Source organism: Artemia franciscana, chromosome 11, assembly GCF_032884065.1.
Source record: "Artemia franciscana chromosome 11, ASM3288406v1, whole genome shotgun sequence".
Classification (NCBI taxonomy): domain Eukaryota; kingdom Metazoa; phylum Arthropoda; class Branchiopoda; order Anostraca; family Artemiidae; genus Artemia; species Artemia franciscana.
The window spans coordinates 20,534,408-20,558,098 of NC_088873.1; the positions used below are offsets into that span (position 1 = coordinate 20,534,408).

Sequence of the window (23,691 nt, forward strand, 5' to 3'; positions counted from 1 at the left end):
ATAGACTAGCCCAAACTATGTATACTGACTCTATCTTCTATAGAGCGACTTTTTTCTTATTAATTTAACGGTAAACAAGCTGCGGGAAGAAAGGGGTCACGCTATTGAAAATACGATGAACATACAAAATTTGATCTATCAGGGGGTTTTGGTGTAAAATGAATCAGTCGGCATTTAGGTATTATACAAGTAAGTATTTTAGATTATTTAAAGTAATTTTAAAATTTTTTTAGTGTTTCCATTTGGAATATAGAAGTACTAAACTGTTAACAAAACTGAATATGGTTTTATACATACCTAGGACAAGTCTTCTCAAATTAATTCACCAACCCGAAGCTTTTTTAAGGTTTAACTGAAAAGAAATTATTACAAAAGAAGAAGCAGAGGAAAAAGACTACTAATAGAAGTACCTTGTTGAACACACCATTCCAGCTGTGAATAAATGTCATCAAGAAGTAAACCTCCCAAGACATCAAAATATTGCGTCACAACATCAACCATTGCATATAGGGCGTGATTACAGGTTGTTGTCATCCACTCATTTTTCTAAAGAAGAAAAATTACTTAAGAGTGAAAAATCAATCAATCAATTAATAATAAATTAACTAGCGCAATTACAAGGCACGGGTAAAAACATGTAAAATAAACCTCCACCAAATTACAGGGATTTAAGGCTTAATGTCTGTTATTCCTAGACAATGGCAAAAGCGGAAGTTTAAACGAAGTTCTATGGAGGTGGAATGTCCCCAATGTGACATCATAAAGTAAAGTAAGTAAGTAAGTAAGACGGCGCTAGACCCTTAAGGTCCAAACCGGATGTGCTGATCTCCGTTTCATGGCCCTTCAGCCAGGAAGTGCAATGGGGGGTTGGGGGCCAGCCATCCTGTGCTTTAACACACCCTTCCTGCTTACCTTCCCCAGATTTCTCCAGGTACCCATTTAGAGCTGTGTCGACTCTGGCTGCGCTTACAGAGTCACGCCACTGACCCCCGTCCCAAACTAAATAACTGGTCACGCCATAAAGTGGCGTGACGCTGCGACAAGCTCACAGCAGGAGCAGAAGCATAAGAGGAAAAAAAAGAAGAATTGACCAAAGGGGAAATACTAAACCTTACAAGTAGTATACTTGGATGTAAGCTATTAAATTAAGAACTATATTTACATTCTTTTATTGATTAAATGAAAGTTATTGTATAAGAAATGTTTAGTTCACGAAAAAGGGATTCAGAATTCCACTTTCATGATGAACAGTCAAAAAAAATATAATCAAACTTTTAATAAATTATTTTAATATAAAAGACTTTTTGCTAAGATTTTTACTTGTGACAATGTAAGAGTTTCTGTTTCAACGTGCAAAGTACATTCAAATCTACGGAAAGTTTAGTAACTAAGTATTTTTTCGTAATCTAGTGATCATTATTGTGTTGCGGAGCAACACTACTGCTTTCGTAGTTTTTGTTTTGTTTTTTGTTTTTTGTTTTTTTCACCGTGATCAGCGACCTGTAGCTCCGAAGTGGTAAGAGTTAAAAATTTGAGATTTTTCAGAGGGAAGGGAAACGTGAAACAGAGTAAAAAAGTTCCAGAGAAGTTCCTAAAATTTCTAACAGTTTTCCATAAAAAAAAATAAAACCGTTTTTTTTCTTAGAAACTCTGCGTTCGATGTTTGGCGTCAAGTTAAGACGACCCTAGCTTCGGAAATAAACTTGTTAGAAATACAGTTATGCTGAACTCATGTAGAACTTTGATTTGTCTCTTCGAGAACCGGAGCACAAAATTCCGTAGCTCTTACAGATTTTCCGGAAATAATTCCGGAAAAGTCCATCTCGTTCCGATTTTTTTTGGAATTTTCTCAAATTTTCGATTTTGATGTTTCTTATATTTTTATCGAGTAGTGCTATGAAAAGTATGCAAGAAGAAGTGAAGTGTTCTATATACCAAGTTGCTTCGTTCTCTAAGAAATAATTTCCGAAGTTTCGACGTTCTAGAGGTAACTTCTGTTCTGGACCAGCTAGAATTTTTTTTTCCAACGCGGTTCGACAGCTCTCGATCTCCTAATAACTGGAGCTTACAATAGTTTCTCCGAAATAAAATTCCTTCTTTGGGTTTTTCTATTTGGAAGTTTTGTCATGCCCTCGGGGCAATTTAATTTGTATCGTATTATTCTGTTGTACAGGACAAATTCTAAAGTTAAATTTGATTTCTAGTTTCAATTATTTAAATAAATTCTGGTTTATCTTGAAATTGTAATTATCCATCCTATAAATATTCAGAATTGTCAACTATGTTATTGTGTTATTCTCGTTTATTTCTGGACCAGCTAAACATTTTACCAAACTCAGTTTATTAGGAGCTCGAAATAAAACCATATCAAAGATGCTCCAAGATAACAATCGAAGCCGCATTAGAAAAATGTCCTCTGAAGGACATAATGGAGACTGTTGCTCCGCAACTGTGTCCCGTAGGGCACAGTTGCACGTGTTGCTCCGCAACTGTGCCCTAAGGAACAGGGCACAGTTGCTGCAACACTTCCCGTTGCACAGGCAACGGAGGTCTAGTTCTCGCAAACATCGTACGTGATTCACTTCAAACAAAATGTATGTTATCACAAAAAAAACAAGAATTATGAGAAGGAGGGCATTATTCTTGCCAGTGCAATTTGCAGTGACTTTAAACATAGATAAAAATAATTACATGGAAACGGGTCAAACTTATAATAGATAGATAGTTCATTTTAGCCCGCCATAAAACAACAACATGGCTGAATAAAGAGATTGAAAAGAGACGAAAAACAATACTTCAACAACAAACGATTATATTATGTTCGATATAGACATTCATAGCTCGTATAATACATGCAGCGGCAGAATGCTCAAGGGCACTTTTTCTACCAAAAATTTCTTGCCTTGTCACAACTTCACAGGGATTAAGAATTTGATACTTATTCAGAAGATATAATTTTTAGTTTCTGTCAAAGAGCCGTATACGTACGAAAAACTTCAATATCTGCACAACACAGAACTACCTTTGGGTCTCTATATTTAAGTGAACCATTCACAAAACGGAGAAAGGTAAAAGATATGTGGTAGTGCCACTGCTCTATATAGCCTCGCCAAAATTTGTCAATTGTAAGAATATTTCAGCGGGCCTAGTTTATTATACCCTAGCTCACTCGCAGGTTGGATGCAGGGGTATCAAGGTGAAGAGTTCTCGTACTTTTCTTACCTCGGCCGTACAGAACACCATAGTACTTAAACAAAGAATGTGATGCAAAAGTAGCACCATATACGGAAATAATAAAGACATAGAATGATTATATAACTACTATCAGGGGTAACATCTATTGAAACGCTTTATTACAGAATTTGGCGAACGGTTGCAACACACAAAGAAATAAATGATGAATAAATCCTTACAATACTGTAGTGCTTATTATAAAGACAAATTTTAATAAGTTATGACAAAATTATAGTCAAGAGTAATGACTTCATACTATATTAGACTTCCTCCAGCTTTTCCTTAGCTACTCAATAGTTAACAACGCAAATACAAGAGCCTCTTCCTAATAGCATTACTTAAGGGATTTATAGGCCAACTTTTACATGGGTTACATAAAAATTACTGTTTTAACGTGTATGATTTTTTTTCATGAAACAGGTCTTGAGGTAGATTATATGTTTTTCCTTTCTTCAATACCATTTTAATGAATTTTTTATTCTGGTTTATTTTTTATATTAAAGATGGCAGTATGCACTACATGGTTTATTGGCGTATTTTGTATTTTTTTTTTTTTTTTAATAGCTTTGCGGAGCTTTTTGAGGCATTGGCAGTATACTTCTGTATTGATAGCAGTTCCTCGTTGCATGTAGTCGAACAACAAATCCCCATACAGATTCCAAAACACCGACGCCACGATTTTCCGCTGGAAGAGAGTCTGTTTGTCCTTCCACTTTACAAGGGATTGTGTGTATTTCCATTCCATGTTCAGTTGCTTCGATTTGGGCGTGATATGCAAAGCCCATGTTTCGTCTCCAGTTCAACCGGTTGCAACTTCAGTGGCGACCGTTACAATGATGGCGACTATATATATATATATATATATATATATATATATATATATAAGATATTTTCTCCACAGCCAGCAGGCAGTAGTAGGCGTAAGGGGCTTTTCATTCTCTCCAACAGAAATTTTTAGACAATTTAGCGTTGCAAACTCTTACTATTCAACAAATTACCAAAAACGTTTGTAAATACAGAGACATCTGTGTCAATAACAACAGTAATTCTAAAAAAAAAGAATTTTGATAACAATATATACAACGAAAGTAAAACAGTTCAAAATAGAGATGATACCTTTTTATTGACAGTGAATAGAAATACAATTATTTAACTGGATATCTATTCACTGTCAATAAAAAGATATCATCCCTATTTTGAACTGTTTTACTTTCGTCATGGAAAGGCAGTGTGGTCTTCGAAGTTAATATATACAACAAAGAAGCTGATCTTCACAGTGATCCCAAATATGTAAAATTCATTAAGTTTGAAGTTACATATAAAAAGTTATTATTAACTCAATAAAATATGCACGTTTTTTAAGTAGAGGTTATGGGGCATTTTTGTTGAAAATCATGTGATCATATTCGGCATATCTCACAACCTTAAGGCAAAAGCTTCAACTCCTAACTACATAAATGCCAAATTTCGTATTCTTCCTCAGAACGATAAACGTAGATGCGAGTTAATTTATTTGCTTTTCTGTTGTTCTTGTTGTTTTATTGCTTTTTTCGAAGAAATCGTATCAAACCAGTGACTGTAGATCATTAGGAATAAGTGATTCGAATTGAATTTGCATGTCATAATGCCGTGCTAAGTAGCAAGAGATAACGGCACCGCAAAGCAGCGATTTCCGTCATTTTGACGTCTCCATTTGATGTCTCCAAGAACATCAGTAGAAAATTCTGAGATAACAATTTGAATAATAGCTATCAGAAACTATCTTATATGGCCTTTCTATTTCAGAGGCTGTAATATCACAAGGTGACCAATTCGTCCCTAAAAATATGTTCATCGTATCCCCTACAATCAAGATTAGGGAATCTATCCCTAAAATTCTTACTTTAAATTTCATCCTCTCCTCCACCTCCAAAAAATATCTTAAGGAGGTATACATGATTTTGCATTTATGTAGATCGAAGCTTGAAACTTCTGCTTCAAAGGTTCTCAGATATGCTGAAATTGACGTTATGACTTTCACCAAGACACCCCAAAAAAGAAATTGGGTACAGATATAAACTATAGATGTGTCTGCCTGAAAAGCGAAACTTCTACTTTATCATTTTCAAATTTTTGACAAGAGGTGCCTAAAATCAAAATAGATCTGAGAACTTAACCTCTGAGCTTTTTTCGTTCGGAAAATCCCCTGTTACAGCAGAAGTGGTTGTCATGGCACTTGGTATTTACCAAGTGACATACAGCGATCGTCAATTCAGTTGGTCTGTCTGTCCCAGTTTTGCTAGTTTAGGTGCTTCCACATAAGCTAAGACGAAGAAATTTGGTAGGCGCATCAGGGACCAGACCAGATTAAATTAGAAATAGTCGTTTCCCCAACTCGACCATCTGGGGGGTGAGTAGGGGGGCGGTTAATTCGGAAAAATTAGAAAAAATAAGGTATTTTTAACTTACGAACAGGTGATCGGATCTTAATGAAATTTGACATTCAGAATGATATCGTGTCTCAGAGCTCTTACTGTAAAAGCCGACCGGATCCGGTGACATTGGTGGGGGGGAATCAGGGGAGTTGAAGGGGGAAACCAAAAATTTTGGAAAACTTTTAGAGTTGAGGGATGGGGATGAAACTTGGTGGGAAAAATAAGCACAAGTCCTAGATACGTGATTGACATAACCGGAACGGATCCGCTCTCTTTGGGGGAGTTGGAGGGAGGGTTAAATCTGAAAAATTAGAAAAAATGAGGTATTTTTAACTTGCGAATGAGTGATCGGATCTTAATGAAATTTCACAATTAGACGGAACTCATAACTCAGATCCCTTATTTTAAATCCCGACCGGATCCAGTGTCATTGGAGGGAGTTAGGGAGGACGGAACCGAAAATCTTGGAAAACGCTTAGAGTGGAAAGATCAGGATGAAATTGATGGGAAGAATAAGCACAAGTCCAAGATACGTGACTGACATAACCAGACCGGATCTGCTCTCTTTGGGGGAGTGGGAGGGGGGATAATAAAAAAAAAATAGAAAAAATGAGGTATTTGTAACTTACGAGCGGGTGATCAGATCTTAATGAAATTTCATGTTTAGAAGAAGCTTGTGCTTCAGAGCTTTTATTTTAAATTCCCACCAGATCCGGTGACATTGGGGGGAGTTGGAGGGGGAAACCGGAAATCTTGGAAAACGTGAAAATTGAGGTATCTTCATCTTACGAATGGGTGATCGGATCTTAAAGAGACTTGATATATACAAAGATCTTATGTCCCAAATGCTCTATTTTCAATTCGAATCGGATCCGGGGACATAGGGGGTTGGAGGAGGGAAACAGAAATCATGGAAACCGGAAATCTTTGAAAACGCTTGATGGGATTGAATTTTGATGGAAAATTTTGGAATTTTGGATGAAACGTGATGGCAAGAATAAGCACAAGTTCTAGATAAGTGATTGACAAAATTGGAACGGATCCGCTCTCTTTGGATGAGTTGGGGGGGGGGGGATTTCCTGTGCTTTGGCGGGTTCAGTGCTTCTGGACGTGCTAGGACGATGGAAATTGGTAGACGTGTCAGGGACCTGCAAAAATTGACTTAATAACAGTCGTTTCCCCGATTCGACCATCTGAGGGGCTGGAGGGAGAGGAAAAACTGAAAAAAGAGGTATTTTTTACTTACGAATGGGTGATCGGACCTTATGAAATCTGATATTTAAAAGGATCTGGTGTCTGATAGCTCTTATTTTAAATCCCGACCGTATCCGGTGATATTGGGAGAGTTGGAGGAGGAAACAGGAAATCTTGGAAAACGCTTAGATTGGAGAGATCGGGAAAAAACTTGGTGGGAAGAATAAGCACAAGTCTTAGATGAGATTGACCTAACCGGACTGAATCCGCTCTCTTTAGGGGACTTGGGGGGGAATTAATTCGGAAAAAATAGAAAAATTTAGGTATTTTTAACTTAATGAAATTTGATATTTAAAAGGAACTCATGTCACAGAGCTCTTATTATAAATCTCAACCAAATCTGGTGACACCGTTGGGAGTTGAAGGAGGAAACAGGAAATCTTGAAAAATACTTAGAATAGAGATCTGGAAACTTGGTGGGTAGAATAAGCAAATGTCGTAGATACGTGATTGACGTAGCCGGAATGGATCCGCTCTCTTCGGGGAAGTTAGGGGGGTCCAGTGCTTTGGCGAGTTCGGTGCTTCTGGACATGCTAGGACGATGAAAATTGGTAGGCGTGTCAGGGACCTTTTTCAATAGAAAATGTTAGTCATTCGATATCAAAGCTTAAAGACAAAAATCGTATATACGTCGTGATTTGGCTTCCTTTCATTTGAGAAATTTGTATTATTTAGTGAAGCTAATACACAGGGATGCCAAATAATGAGAAGAGGGACAAGGATCCTCTTTTTCATTCTTTTTATATGAAGATACTAAAAAAATATTGTCAGCGTTAGGAGGGGACGGGGCAATCTGGCTTATTCATTTTTTTATGAAAATTCTAAAAAAAGTTTTTTCAAAATCTAGGAAGGGGGCGATTGCATCTCCTCCCACCATTGGCGACCCTGTTAATGTATTTAAATGGGCCCTTTTTCTGGAAGCACTATTTTACAGAAGTTTAAACTTTAGGACGAAGAGTCAAAAGTCGAGGGGGGGGGGTAGCCCCCATCCTGTTTATAATAGCCTCGAACATGATCTTAAAACAAAAAAAAATTCTCTAAGGCTTGAAAGTACTCTACGCTGTAATTTTTACCCAATAACTATCTCGACCATTTTTTCAATGCATCAAGAACCAAAGCTCTAACGTAAAAGAAACATAGCCAGAAATTTTTTCCTTATGCTTTATCCCACTGCCTCGACAACAGGAGCGTAATTTTCTATAGGGCAGGGGGAGGGCAACTACCCCTCCTAGACCACAGTTTGCAGCCCCCAGATCACAGTTTGCCCTCCCCCAGCTGAAATTTCGTTCCTTCAAATATCTTGTCAAAACTAAGATAAGCCGGATAATCCAAGCACCCAAAGAAATGGGTCACTTTTCTTTAGAATATTTTTAATTTTAAGGTTCTATATGCCTCATTTTTCAGTTTCATTTTTACTTGACTTATGAAAATTGTTTCCAGCCTCGCTCCCCCCAGGAGTGTCTATTGGGGAGGGGGTCTTCCCCCAATAATGTAGAGAAAGGGTTATTCTATACCCCATGCCCCTTGACTATTCGGATGTGTCCCCTCTTGCAGCCAATAAAAATGCTGGAGATTTGTCCCTGCCCCCTCCCACAGTATTTTGACAAAATTACGTCACTGGTCTTAAGTATCCTTATGTTACTATATGGGTTACTTTTCAGTTTTCACTATCACTTTTACTTGATTGGGAAAACTGGCTCTTACTTTGCCACCCTGGGATCTTTACGCCACTGCTCAAAAAAGGCGGAAAGTATTTATTCACATCTTCTTTAGTTTGAATATTTTAAAAGGCATTTGGTAAATAGAATAGTTGTATTTAGATACTGGTTATATTTTTACACTGTTGAAAACTTTCGCTGAAAAGCTATAAATTTTAGCATAAAAGAACGGGGGGAAGGGGGGGGGGAAGCCGCCCTAATATATAGGATAATTTCTATTTTGTTTAAGCTTTAAAATGCTCTTTACTTTAAATTTAATTTTAAAATAGCAAAACAAAAACAAAACAGCAATATCCTTCCAAATCTCTTACGCGACAGTTACGAAAACAAGTCGGACCAATCAATTTATCAAGTTGACTTTCGACCTTTCATTTTTAGTCCAATGTTTACTAAGATACTCAGACATTCAAATTTGCGCAAAAATAAACATGCTTCTTCTAAAGATACCCGTCATAAAGCATCGTGCAGAGTGATAACCAAGTGCACATCCAACAAATCATTTCTTTTGCTGTAGAAACAAATCATGCAAAAAGCGTGCATCAGCCAATAAGTAATAAATCAAACCAAAAATTACCGTTTCCGTGAGGGCGCGACTAGCAGAAAGTCTAGGGTGTTCCAAATAAAACTAAAAACAAGGAAAAGATGAAAAAAACTTAGATAAACTAAAATGTGTTGCAGCAAGCAATAATAAAATTACTAACTACTAGTCTCCACCTTACATATATATCTAAAACTATTGGTCATAACTTTACCAAATTCGTTTGAAGAGGGAATAAAACACGCAGTAAGTAGGAATCTTTTTAGAAACTCGACACAGCCTTATAAAGAGCAAAAGAATGGTTGTGACTGCGACATGCAAAAAAAAAAAAAAAACTTCTGAGAGTTATGCGTACACTCCAGTGCTTCAATAGTCGAGGAAGAGATCGCGACTCACCATATTGATGCGTGTAAGTATCACACAGGACTTCAGAAATTATTTCGTATATGAGTGAGGCTGCCTCCTCCTAAATCCCTCACTCTTCACACTAGAAATTTTAGTGTTTTAAACAAGCTTCTTACTCTATGTAAAACAACCTTTGTAATTCAGAAGTCATTCTTGATGATTTAGGACAAAAGTTCAAACTTTAGATCGTTTTCAGATAATGACGGGAAATCCATCTCCCCCTCCATGGAAAATTACCCCGTGGGAAGTTACTCCCACGAAAAATTCCCCCTCGGATAATTCCATCCTCGCTATAAATCTTCCCCCCCCCCCCTAAATTTACCGTTGACAATTCCAAAAAAAAAATTTTTTTTTTTAATTTCAAATCATGCCGAAAATCCCCACTGCGAGGAAAAAATTTCTTGGAAATCTCCCCCAATACAACGTTTCTCATGCGGAAAATTCCCCCGTGGTGGATTCCACCTTCGTTAAATTCTGCTATGGAGAATTTCTCTCACAGAAAATCCCCAAGAAAATTCCAACCCAGCTGAAAATTTCGTCCGGTACAAATCCACACATAAAATTAAGCTGTCAAAGAAATAGTGAGATCAATAAAGAAAAAATCCCCTATAGGAATTCTGACAAATTCCCCCCTCCCATGTAGTATTTACCCTGGAGAGTTAGCCTCCAGAAACTTCCCACCCAACTGAAAATTCTCACATGTCTCCCCCCTCCGAAAAAAGTCTGTTACTTTGGAGTAACAAATAGTACGAGTAAACAAGGGGTAAATTTGATAATTTACAGCCCTTTCTCTAAGGGCTGTGGGAGGTAATGTCATTCTCAGAGGCATTGTCATTGGACCTTTCAACTATGCTGAATAAAATGGCTATATCTAAATGTTAATCGGATATCTTTGACGAAACAAGGGGCGAAGGAGGGAGGCTAGCTACCCTCCAATCTTTTTGGTTACTTGAAAGGGTACTGGAGCTTTTAATTTCCCTTAGAATGAGACCTTTCGCGATCATCGTGAGCAAAAAAAAAAAAAAAAAAAAACATCCGTAATCTTTCTTCTGGCAAAAATGTAAACTTCCATATTTTTTTTTATCTAGGAGCTTGAAACCTCTACAGTCGAGTTCTCTACAGTCAAGATAAATGAAAGAAATAGTCGAATACATACTTTGAATGGTCACAGAAAACAAAGAAGCTAAAAAAAGGACAAACATGATTGAAATAACAAGCATAAACTACATTAGCCCCTTTGAAGACATATCGACAAAGAAACTAAAAAACTAAATACATATACATTTTTGGAATTTATCTGTGTAAATAAGCATAGAGCAGTATTCCTCCTCCCTCAGAAGATGCTTATCTAAATATCATAATTTTTTTTTTCAAAAATAGCTTTCTTTGATGTATCTTTTTCAATGAACAAGACGGTATCTATAGGGAAAGGGGTCCAAGTTCGATTCTACCCACAGACGTAAAAAATTATACAAAATTATACCTTTATTAATTATGTAACGGTAAAATTATATTTTATTGTTACTGAATCCAACCACCTCCCCTCTAAACCTCCACTGAATCAGAACCCAGAGTTTGTCTCTGTCAATAAAGTAATATTTCTTGTACATCAGTTTTTATCATCATAGAAATAGAATATCATAGAATTTATAATTTAAAGGTTTAAGACTGAGTTATCATACTTAAATGTTTGTAGCATGTAGCTCTCATATAATATTCATAAGCACTAGCTGCTATCTTTTCAAAAATATCATAGGTTTACCATACCATCTTTTCTATATTGTTAATTCTTAGACTAAATAGATGGTATATACAGTTACAAAAGATTCTTCAATATCCATTTTTCTTTAATTTTTCACCATTTGACATCAATTAAATATGTATATTGTCTTTCCTAAACTGTCAAAACGTTTATAAAATAAGGTTAAATAATGAAAGAACCAAAGAAATTAATTCTAGAACATAAAAAAGCAAAGTACCAAAAAGGTAACTATAAATACCTCTGTTTGTTGTTCTGGTAACTTCATATTGTCAAATATTCTAAATAAAATTTGAAACAAGTCCTGCCACCAGTGAGATTTGAAATTTCTGCCATAAGTCTTGACAACTTCGAAAAGTACGGTAAGACCACGAGTTCTTACATCGAGCTTACAGCTATGGACACAATCAAAGAATCATTATTGTTATCATTAATTTTTTTTTCTTTTTTCTTTTTTTACTGGTTTGGTCCATCTTTGAATAAAATAACCTACTTAAGTTTTGCCTAGATAAAGTTCGAGTCGTGGGACATGATATTGAAGAAAAAGTTTTTTTATAATATTAATATTAAAATTTTTATGAACTTACATTGAAAAATAAAATAAAATAAAACTATTTTATATCAAATAAGTTGATAAACAGAAAGAAAATAAAAAAAAATTTAAGTGGCCATTATATTTACATACATGTAATTCATTTTTAGGCAATTATGTTTATGAGCACAAAGCGAGTTAAAACCTAATAAAAACCAATACAGATACATTGTTTGCATCTATAAATTAGCGTGAAAAATTTTATGCTCACGGTAGCCAAAACTTCAACACATTAGTGGAGTCACGCATTACAAACATTCAAATCAACGCATGCGGTAACAAAGCCTAACCTTTCATATAAAATAAAAGGTTATAATGTTCTTGTCATAATATTATAACAACATTTGTTCAAATGACATTATGTTATATGTAATTTAGCTGTTATGATGATAATAGCAATACAATATTAGGTGAACGTAAATTACAATTATCCTAAAAGTAAAATCAGGTGTGATGTTTTAAGAATTTCTTATAATAGGGCGTTCATATTTTAACATCAGTGAATCAATTATTTTTACGGTAGATATCCAGCATTAGTTTTTGAGGTTATCTTGGTACACAACAATGATGTATGGGCACAGCCTCCTCTAGACGCATGTTTGTTATGGTATTAATATTCGAAGTAGTTTTTCTCATTTTCGATTTTTACATTTTGCAAAAATTGTTTTGATCGTTTTGCTACTGGATTTTTTACCTTTTGCAAAGATAGTTTTGGTCGTTTTGCTACTGGATTTTTTAACTTTTGCAAAAATTGTTTTCATCTTTTTGCTACTGGATTTTTTACCTTATGCAAATATTGTAATAATCGTTTTGCTACTGGATTTTTTTTTTGCCTTTTGCAAAAATTGTTTTGATCGTTTTGCTACTGGATTTTTTACCTTTCGCAAAAATTGTTTTCATCTTTTTGCTACTGGATTTTTTTACCTTATGCAAATATTGTAATAATCGTTTTGCTACTGGATTTTTTTTTTGCCTTTTGCAAAAATTGTTTTGATCGTTTTGCTACTGGATTTTTTACCTTTCGCAAAAATTGTTTTCATCTTTTTGCTACTGGATTTTTTTACCTTATATTGTATAATATAGTTATATTGTATTATATTGTATATTTTTTTTTTTTTAATATTGTAACAATCGTTTTGCTACTGGATTTTTTTTTGCCTTTTGCAAAAATTGTTTTGATCGTTTTGCTACTGGATTTTTTACCTTTTGTCAAGACAGTTTTGATCGTTTTGCTACTGGATTTTATTACTTTTTGCAAAAATTGTTTTGATGGTTTTGCTACTGGATTTTTTACCTTTTTCAAAAATTGTTTTGATCGTTTTGCTACTGGATTTATTTTAGCTTTTGCAAAAATTGTTTTCATCGTTTTGCTTCTGGATTTTTTACCTTTTGCAAAAATTATTTTGAACGCTTTGCTACTGGATTTTTTATCTTTTGGAAAAATTGTTTTGATCATTTTGCTACTGGATTTTTTACTTCCTACAATTAAAATTATACTTCTACTTTTTTTTTATCAAGTATTGACTAGTACTTTCCAGTATATTTGTTGTTCATTGATTGAATAAGTTTTGTTCCCGTGTTTCACAGGCTACTAAACATTATACTTACAAGCCACTTTTTAACACCAGTGATCCTTCATTCGTCTTACACAAGAATCTATTTGATACTATTTTATTTTACTATTTGATACTATTTTATATTCTATTTGACACTAGGAGAGTCCAATTTTGGGCTTAACTGAATATCTCTAAAAAAAAGAAGAAGAAAACTGAAAATATCATCTTTTCTTTATTATGATGAAACTTGCAATTAAAATTTGCAAGATCACAAATTTCCATTGACCTCGTAAAAAGAAGCGCTATCTAGATTTACTTCACAAAATCCTTTTTTTTAGTCTGTGCTAGTAGCAGCTGATTTCAAATTTAGCTAGATAAATCTAAACCATCTTTACTTTCTATTAAATCTCTCTGAAAACGCCAAAGACTCTACAACTCATCCAAACAAGAAGAAAGAAAGAATATGATGAAGCATAGATGTGACCTTACCGTGTTATGATACAGCTTAGTTCAAATAAGATTGGGAACCAGCCCCTAACCCATACTCTATCTTCTTCGTTGACAGTCATATCCTCTATGTTGTACTCTCTGAATAACTAAAAAGGAATATCATATGAAGATTGAAACTAAAAAATCGTAACGTATCATTATTCCATCCTATAAATTTTAGCTCCTGAATAATTGAAGGATTAGATAAAACTGCATTTTATCCTTTAGCGATTCAAAGAAACAATCTACATTTGTAAACTATGTTAAATTTGTTAATTGTAAGTATATATTTTAAACGGTTGTTAATAATTTTTGATGTTAACGATAATGATTTTCAATGTAAATACGTTAAATTTGTAAATTATTTTCCCACCTTATCATGAGTAAAGACCAAATCACAGTTCATAGCCAAAAGCCTAAAATCACGTTTTGAAACAAATTGTCAAATTAAGAAATCCTTCATTTAAAGATAATTCAGTAACGATAACTATTACAAGGGTTCATCTTAATAATAAAAGCGTACTATGGATATAAAATTTTCAAAAGGCTTAAAATACCTAAAAAATGGTGGTGAATTGAAACAACTATATACCATATAAATAACCACGGTCGAAAACCCTCTACTGGAGATTCTGAAGCCGTTGAAAAGCAAGAAAAATCAGAGTTTTGCAAAAGTAGAAGTAATGTGTCACATTAGAGTCAACTCATTCCCATCAACGTACTCTTTTTAAATTCACCATGACAATACCATAGTAAAGTGCCACACGGGACTAAAAATGGTACCCTATGGTGCCATTTCTGGAGTTCAAAGGCTAGGAAGTAAAACCAGGGTGTCATTGCAGTATTCAAGGTTGGAAATCCCTAATCAGAGGTTTATGATCCCAGCCTACTTAGTAAGTGAAAACTAAAAACATGCTTTGAAAAAAAGGCTAATAAAATAGATTATTTTAATTTTGATTTAAAAATAACAACCGATGTCCGTTATTTATGTTTATATTACCATTAAAGTTAATTATGAGAACAATTTTACAAGGATTTCAAAAAATTTTCATTCTTTCCCTCTTCTTTAATAAAACCTCACTTTGAAATCTTTAGTTTCATCGCCACGTTAGACAAAAGTCATTTTGAAAGGCAAATAGCGTATATTAAAAAAAAACTAAAAACAATAAAAAATAAATCAAAAAAGAAAAAGTTTTCTTGATGAAAGTAAAGAGCTAAGCTGGCACTTAAGAAGAACAAAAACTATTACTTCGCAGTTTATGCAATACAAATCTGCAAAACTAGGTTTTTACACAGAGAAAGAGAAAGATCAGTATATATATAAACTATCGTATCATAGCTAAATACAGTTTTTTTTTTTTTTTTTTACAAATTCTTACATTTAAACAAAATCACACACTACGGCTCAGCATTGAAAATCGATTTGAAGAAAGGCACAAATGAGTTAGCGTAACGATTAGTTCGTACTTTAGGAGGTACAAGTTTATTTTGTAACCAAGTTCGACTAATGGGAGGAGCTGGTTCGGGTAGTAGTGATCGGTGGCTCGTATTGGCTAGGACGAATTTTCCAAATTACAGAATCAGGTGTTCAAGCTGGGCTCTAAGAGTAGATCAATTCAGTTTCGTGAGGGCTTGATCATAGGGTATGTCACGGTTTCGAAATATAATCCTTGTTGCTCTTTTTTTGGACGGACTCTATGTCCCGTTATATGTACGCCGTGCGGATAGCAGTTGGACCCCACGCCAGGCACACGTACTTGAGGAACGGTTGAACATAACACATGTAGGCATGGAAAAGACCTTCAGTATCACACCCAACACGTCTCATTTTGGTTAGTGTCTTAAGGCTTGCATTAGCCTTCTGGACGATTGAATTAATATGGGCACTGAAACTACAGTCACTAGTGAAAGTTACTCCGAAGATTTTCATTTCGTTCACAATCGGGAAAAAGTAAGCTTGCTCAAATTTCCAGAAAATTTAAATTGTTTTCTAAAACTTGTCAATATTATAGCCGCTGAAATACTATCGTGGCCTTACAGATTAATCCTGTCTTTTCTGTAAGGTTATTCAGCACGTTCCTGCTCCTAAGAGGGCAACCTGTTTTTCGTCTCGATTTTGTGTTTTCACTAAGCAAAAATAGAAAAATATGACGAGTCAATTAATTTGAGCTAGTTCTGCAAATGCTTTGCATAAACTGTGAACAAATAATTTATATTCGTTTCCAAGTTTCAACTTTACTCTTTACCTCCATCAAGAAAACCTTGTTTAACTTGTAAATTAATCGTCGTGCAAAAGCAATACATTTTTTTCATGATGTTTCAGAGGTTAAGAGGTACCAAACAGACATAAGCATAAAAACTAGAACTAGTACTTCTTATCAGTAAAGGCTTGTTACCAATAAGTAATAAGCTATTTTGCTAAGTTCCAATCCAAAAACCATTGAATTATGAATTGTCAAGACAGAAGTGATTGCGTTTCCTATGATATTTTATACCCTTCCAAGGAGCAAGGGAAATCCCTTCCAAGGAGCAAAAAGTAGATTTTGTCTCAAAAATGACAAAAGAGAAAAAAATTTGGGAGCTTAAGAGCTTAGGGGTAGATTCAAATCTACTGTTTAAACTAAAATAAATACAAAAAAAGAAAGAAGGAAAATATGACTAATCAATTGAAAGTAGACAACAGGAAATGGTAGCTGATTAAAAAGTCCAAACTTGACCAGATTACAAAAGTGACTCAAAATCTTAGAGGATTTCTTGGAAGGTAGCCAAAGAGTAAGTGAGTAGTATTCCAGTTTCACTGATAAATCTTATGTCTAACGTGATTTCGGACTATCTATTGTACTAATATCCAGTATGATCTCTTAGCAGCTAGTTTGTCTATTTAAACTTCTCGTTACTGTTCATCATTTTCTTACACTTCATAACTGCTGGCCGCAAGAGGGTATCTTAAAATACTTATCCGACTGCATTTTGATAGCAAAGGAAAACAGGCATCAGGAAACTTTACATACTTTACTTAGTTATGTCTTTAGAGACTAATGTACAAATATCCTTTGTCAGCCCCCTTCCCTGTGCAACAGTATTCCGCTTACGCCTAGATTTAAACTCTATGTATCCTTGGTTTTTAAATATTTCCTTTTTCAAAAACGGAGGACACAACTAATTAGATATAAACAAGAATTAGTTAGAAGGCCATTAAGCGTGAAATCCACAAAATAAGTTAGGGCTCAGGCCAAAAGGCTTCCAATTAAAAGACTAAAATATAGTAAGGATGGATCTTAGTCAGACAGACCATAATGCTTAGTGGCAAATTTCCATATCGTATTTTGTATTTTTTGTCAGAAAAAAGGTTTTATCCTTGATGAAATATGAAATAATACCTGGGGCATTTCATCAACATGTTTAGCACACTGACGAATAAATCGAATGGCTTCCATACTGGTGTCTGGGAAACTAGCATTACAAGCAAATTCTGAGAGGCACTTAATGGCATCCTGAAAGCTATCAATCATCACAGCAAACTGTCGCTCATACAGCTGACCTAATCATAGAAATACATATTATTTGTACAGAAAATTATGGAAGATTATAGAAAATTATTTGTATAGAAAAATGTTTCCGCCTTCATTAGAAATTCAACTTACATTTGGGCAATATTAAAGAAGAAAATTCACAACTCATGACTTTGAATGAACCCAGTTATTGAGCTCTCATAGACAAATCTAGAAAATGAACCAAAAATAATTATTTTGTTCAGTATGAATATGTTAGTTTTAATGTTAATGCTTTACTATATCTGTTGACGACGACCACTGTATATTTGTTCGAAATATCCAGACTTTTGCATCTGTTTTCACTGTCTAATAGATGGACCTATCCGCATTTGAACGTTTATTTGTTCGTCATAGAAAGGCAGTGTAGTCTTGAAAAAAAATACCTAAGTGAAGGTATTAAACCGAATAAAAAGGCATGACCATATAGGAAAAGTGTTACCTTTTACTCTATGGCCCTAAAATAACAGAACGACTTCAACTCCTGCTTTCCAACTGTTCAGAAGCTTCCAGAAATCCATACTAGACGTAGTTACTTCAGGATAAATATTAGCAAAGAACTGCTTTACCGCATAAGAAAATATGGGGTAATAGGTCGGTTTTACGAACCAGCAATAAATTATCTCAAATTTATTCAAACTAAAATCAATGCTTTGATTTTAATTAGAAAGGGTTTAATATTTCCAAAATTCCCAATTCAATATGTCATTTAGAACTGCAGAACCAATCAATAATGAACACATACGATTCTGACACAAAAAAGCGTTTCAGGCAATTTCAGTTGGCCTAAGTTTGAATCCAGCTGATGCCAAATTCATCTACAACACACTAACACCGCTTGATAAATTGCATCAAATTAACTCTCGCATATAGGTATGATTCATATATAAGGATGGAAAAATTCAGAACGAAAAAAAGTTAAGAAGTTTTTCCCGGAAAGCTTGTTAAGCTCCATCAGAGGTTGAATCTTAATCTCCATTCCACACTTTTGATTTTGAATAATTTGCTTATAATGATTATGATGATTTAGACGTTGAATATGATAGTTTTTCTGGATCTTTATGAAGGTCAAACGTGAAAGGACTTCATTGAGTCCCCTTCAACTGCGTGTCAAACCCTTATTGAAGCCATTTGTGCCACGACCAACCACTGTAACCAAGACTATAGTGGCTGTCCAGACTTTTTACAGGAATAGTTGTCGATGTCATTGATATTTTTGACCGATTTTTGGCAAATCCAATTTTACTTTTGCTTTCTCTCCCCCCCCCCTTCAAACACAATCTTATATATACAATATTGGTTTTTATAGGATTACAATTCAAGACAGCTTCAACAAAGTTTGGAAACTGTGTAATTACGAAACGTAAAATAAAAAACAAAAAAAAGTGTTTTCAAACAATGTCAGAATAATTTCATTCTTCTTCTTCAATGTAGCGAGGTAAACGGCCCTTGAATGTTCACATAAAATCATTGGGCAATCTTAAAAGGGATAGCCAATAGGAATAAATGTAACGCGGTACCTACCCCCATATGGGATTGACGGTATCGACATTAGCCACTTGTTGTATGCTGATGATATTTTGTTATTTTCGGACAATTTAATGTGAATGCAGAATGTAATTAATATATTACATCCACATCTACGGGAGATAAGATTAGAGATTGAACCTACTAAAACAGAATTCCTAGAGGCAAATCATAATAGGGATTTCCAGCATCATTCAATTAGGGTGGCATCACTGAATATTTTTAACAAGGATTCCATTAATTATATTGGGTTGCCTTTTGGTTCGTCAATTAGAGCTACGCGAGAGTTGGTGTCATCGTTCGTATTGGGAAAACCTATGACCTGCTAGTCAGGATGAAAGGTTGTTTTGATAAACAAAAACTTGCTATAATTTATAATTCAATGTTTGCACCTCATATATTTTTCATTGTTCTATTTTTTAAGTTTTTAAGTAAAAGTGATAAAAAGTGTGTCCGCGTGTACTTTTCCCGGTTTTGTAAATATTTTCTTGGAATTCCATTATGGTTCAAAAATAGGTATACTATGCGAAAATTCGGAATATTTGAAATTACTGTTAAAATGGAGCAACAATACGATCGATTTCTTAGACCATCTAGAGAAAATAGAATAAACTGTCCCCTTAATTATCTTGTTAATGGAAAAATAGTTTTGTCGCCATAGCTTTAATAAACAACTATTTATGCGTTTTGTATTATGAGTGCTCTGCGTTATATTTTGTGAGTGTTTTTAGTGTTACGCACTAATGAGCTATCATAAGCTATTTACTATATATTTATGAGTTATTATGAGTATTATGAGCTACTTATTATCGTCCTTTTCTTAGAAATGTAATTTTATATTTTTCAGTTTTCTTTTCATTTATTTTCTATACTGTTCTGTGTAAATCCATGTATGTATAGAGGGCACAAATAAATTATTGTTATAGCCAAGAAGATTTATATAATTTAGAATTTACAAGGCACAGCAAATCTTTAATTTTACACTTCTTTTTATTGTCTTGCGGAAGCAACACTTTTTTTTATCCGGTAATTTCAGCTTATTGCTGGAAAGTGGTGAGGGGGTAACCTCCACAGTTCTGACAGAAAGTGTGAAACCAATGAAACTAGTAAGTAGATTGATCATGCATTCATTATTTTTCTTTTCCTTCTGTTGTTTTCTGGTTAGGTTTGATGAGTTTCTCTATATATTTCTCACCGATCAATGGGCTTCTAGTCGTTTATTATCGATATTTTTTTTTGCTTTTAATTCTTCAGAAACAAAATTTAAACTCGGTTACAATTACTGATTAAATCCTTTTTAAGTATAAAACAACACATGATGGACACTGGTCAAACATTTAGAGAAGCGGTGGTTAATTGCTGATTATTTTTTATATGAAACACTTGAAAATGGGCCAAAAGCCATATGTTTGACCTTCACTACTGCACGAGTGAGAATAAGAAACCTTTTCCATGGAATATGCTTCAAAAATCGCCCCTTTCTTTAATAGAATCTCTTCTGGTAAAACCTTAAGGATAATACCACCACCCTTTCTCCATTTGCAGGCTTGATCAGGAAGCCTAGTCTATACCAAAATCTCACAATTTTGAAACATAGTTAGGATAATGGTTCATCATTTGACACGTTATATTTGTATTTAAATAATAAATTTCCAAATGAATGCTTATTATAACAAGTAATAGTTTCAATGAGAAGTTCTTATCTTTTTGTAGGCAAAAATTGATTAATGCTCTTTTTTGTCATGAATAAACGTCGAAGTTATAAACGTATATCCAAAAAATAGGTGAATCGTACCTATTATTTTGCCAGTAGTTTGAAATGCTAGTTCAACAATCGCTTCGTCTTAATCAGATGCGGCAATATGAAATACGTAGGTGTCTGAGATCTTGTTCAAAATCGTTCCAAATTCAAATAACTATAACATAGGGGAAAACATTTGGGGATGTAACTTATCGAAGTTGCCCATTGCTAACATATAAGGTTTTTGCGAAACGATTGGTCGTATCAACTTCGGAGGGGTTGATACGACCAGTGGTTTTGCAAAAACCTTACATATTAACAATGGGCAACTTCGATAAGTTACATCCCCAGGGGCTATGGAAAATTTTCCCCCTATGTTATAGTTATTTGAATTTTGGACGTATTTGAACAACACCTTCATCTTTCTAAAGTTATAAACGTAAATTCAAAAAATTGGGTTAATTGAATCGTACCTATTATTTTACCAGTAGTTTGGAATGCTAGTTCAACAATTGCTTCGTCTTGATCAGATGCGGCAATATGAAACACGGAGAAGATGTTTTTCCATCCCGATTTTATATTTTTGGCTTGAGAATTGACCATTTGAGCAATACAGAGCACTACCATGTGGCGTATAGCTGGAGACCTTAGAAAAAATATAAATGATTGTAGTTACAAGGTTGAAATGATTGTTTATCTGACATACAATAAATCATACATACTCTTGCGGAGAACAGGGGGAGAGAGTTGTTACCTCCTCAAATATATTTCAAGAAAGGAACGTTACTGAAAAGTTATCTCGATAAATTCAAAAAAGTCCGTGCACTCGGGTGAAAAGAAGCTTGATTACCCGGGAAACATATCGAAAATTGCTACACGCTAATAAATTTGATTATTCCGGAGGAGCCTCTTGAATCCCCAACCCCATACAACCATTAACGACGTGAGAGGTATGTAATTACGCATACAAATTCAAAATCAAGAGCTTTCTCTCATGAAAAAGCTTCTTATAAGTTAAATTAAATGACTAAACCTGAGCAAAAATTTTGTATTAAAGACTTTTTCCATTTTCCTTTCAACAATTGCCACTCTAGATTTATTTTCATTAAGAAAATCCAAACCTTGATCCGTCTCCTCCACCTCCTAAAACAAGTTTCCCAACAGAGCCCAAATTGCAAACAAAGATCATAAAACCTGTTTTTCAATCAACAAAGAACGCATGATCATCTTGAGATCTCTTTTTACTTAGTTGCAAGACCAGATGAAGGGGTTTATTGGGTTTGAAACCCGGTATTACTCGAACAAAAGGAACACGTATACTTCTAGACAAATTTTTGATGCGTTTTGCAACGCCGTTTTACCCCCCCCCCCTAAAAAACAAATCCTGGAGTAATTTTTTTTTAAATTAGATGACTTGGATTGGATTTTCTAGACAACTTTTTAGAAAAGTTTTCTAGCGCCATTTTATATTCTAATTTTAACATTTAATCCTATTTTTTGGAGTTCCCAAGGTTTTGGGTAATAACTCTTCAAAATTGAGTTGTTGTTTGAAACACTAAAAGTTCAACCAAAAACAAAAAAAAAAGTTAAAAAAAACTATGGGTGCTATATTGCTATGACTATATTTTTTAACTTAAGTTATAAAAATTCGGTAGAAAACTTATTTAAACAATTATTATCAAGAATTCTTTTCAATTTGAAATACCAACATTAAAAAAAAAACCAGCAAATAATGAGAAAAATGATAGCAGGAACTTTGCAACTGAAAAGTTAATTCAGTTTGAACATTCAGATTCGGCACAGAAAGTTAAATTGATAATGAAAATGGTTAGCATACTGACTGCCTTAGTTAATCCAAGCATTAGATCTACTAAAATTTGCTAAAACCATGCCAATAATTAAGAATAACTAAAAAGGGATGTTAACTTACTTGTTCTTTTTCATTATATGCTCGAAGGGTCGCAAAAAATCTTTTTGAAATCTAAAATTCGACAATTCTCCCTTTTCAATGAATTTCATGGCAAGCTGACGCAATGAGTCCACCGAAAAGACTGCAATGTCCTCATTTGGGGAACAGCCTACTTTGTTGAAATGATCACCCAAGATTTCCCAGATTCGAGACCATTGTAGCCTAATTCTTCCCATGTTGTAGTAAGAAATTTCAACTAGTTTTTGAAGACTAAATATACGAGGATGCGTTGGATGGTTCAACTCATCTATTGACACCTGTAAGAGTTGATACGGTATAAGCCAAGAGAACTAACTAGAAAGAAGCAAACATGTTAAGAAAACAATTCTTACTTCATAATATGCAGAATAATCCTAGTTAACACAACTTGCCTGCAGCTTCACTTCTTTCAGTGTCTTCCACTTTTCTACACAATTTCTGAATTCATTGTATGAATTCAATTTGCCTTTGTTCAATTTTGAAGCTGCTGCTTAAACAATCACCATCTACAAAATTTGCTTATAGACAGCAACGTTTCTGGCGGTTTTTATTAAAGATCAAGTTTCTGGCTGTTTTAGTAAAATGAAACGCCATCTATAATTATTTCTCAAAGCACGTGTCAAAAGAAAAGCAGTATAGAATTTGAATAACATTAGCAAATATGTAGATAACGCTTTATTTTTTTTTTGGACGCCGATGCGATTTCTACAGTGGCAATTATAACGAAATTTTGTAGATGGAGTTGGTTCAGCACTAGTTTCAAGACTGAACAAAGGCTAATTGAAAAAATTCAGAAATTTGGTAGAAAAAGTGGAAAACAATGAAAGAAGCGAAGACAAAGGCTTAGTGCATGCAAAATGTTTTAACTACGATTTTTCTGCATATTATGAAGTAAGAATTATTTGCTTAACACGTTTCCTTCTCTTCAGTTAGTTCTCTAGGCTTATACCGTTGATACTTATAAG

General features: G+C 34.3%; 1 protein-coding gene across 5 annotated transcripts in view; it reads right to left on the minus strand.

Moving 5' to 3' along the window:
- The window catches only part of LOC136032951 (brefeldin A-inhibited guanine nucleotide-exchange protein 1-like), a 144,233-nt gene that overhangs the window by 34,929 nt on the left and 85,613 nt on the right, over positions 1-23,691 (minus strand). For 4 of the 5 annotated variants that reach the window (XM_065713433.1, XM_065713431.1, XM_065713432.1 and 1 more), the window contains 7 exons: positions 22,709-23,004; positions 21,252-21,424; positions 17,340-17,500; positions 13,960-14,066; positions 11,564-11,717; positions 9,195-9,245; positions 411-546 (listed from right to left, as the gene is read on the minus strand). In XM_065713433.1, the coding sequence (XP_065569505.1) occupies positions 411-546; positions 9,195-9,245; positions 11,564-11,717; positions 13,960-14,066; positions 17,340-17,500; positions 21,252-21,424; positions 22,709-23,004 (1,078 nt within the window). The remainder of the gene's footprint in view (positions 1-410; positions 547-9,194; positions 9,246-11,563; positions 11,718-13,959; positions 14,067-17,339; positions 17,501-21,251; positions 21,425-22,708; positions 23,005-23,691) is intronic. The other variant, XM_065713435.1, reaches the window with a different exon arrangement.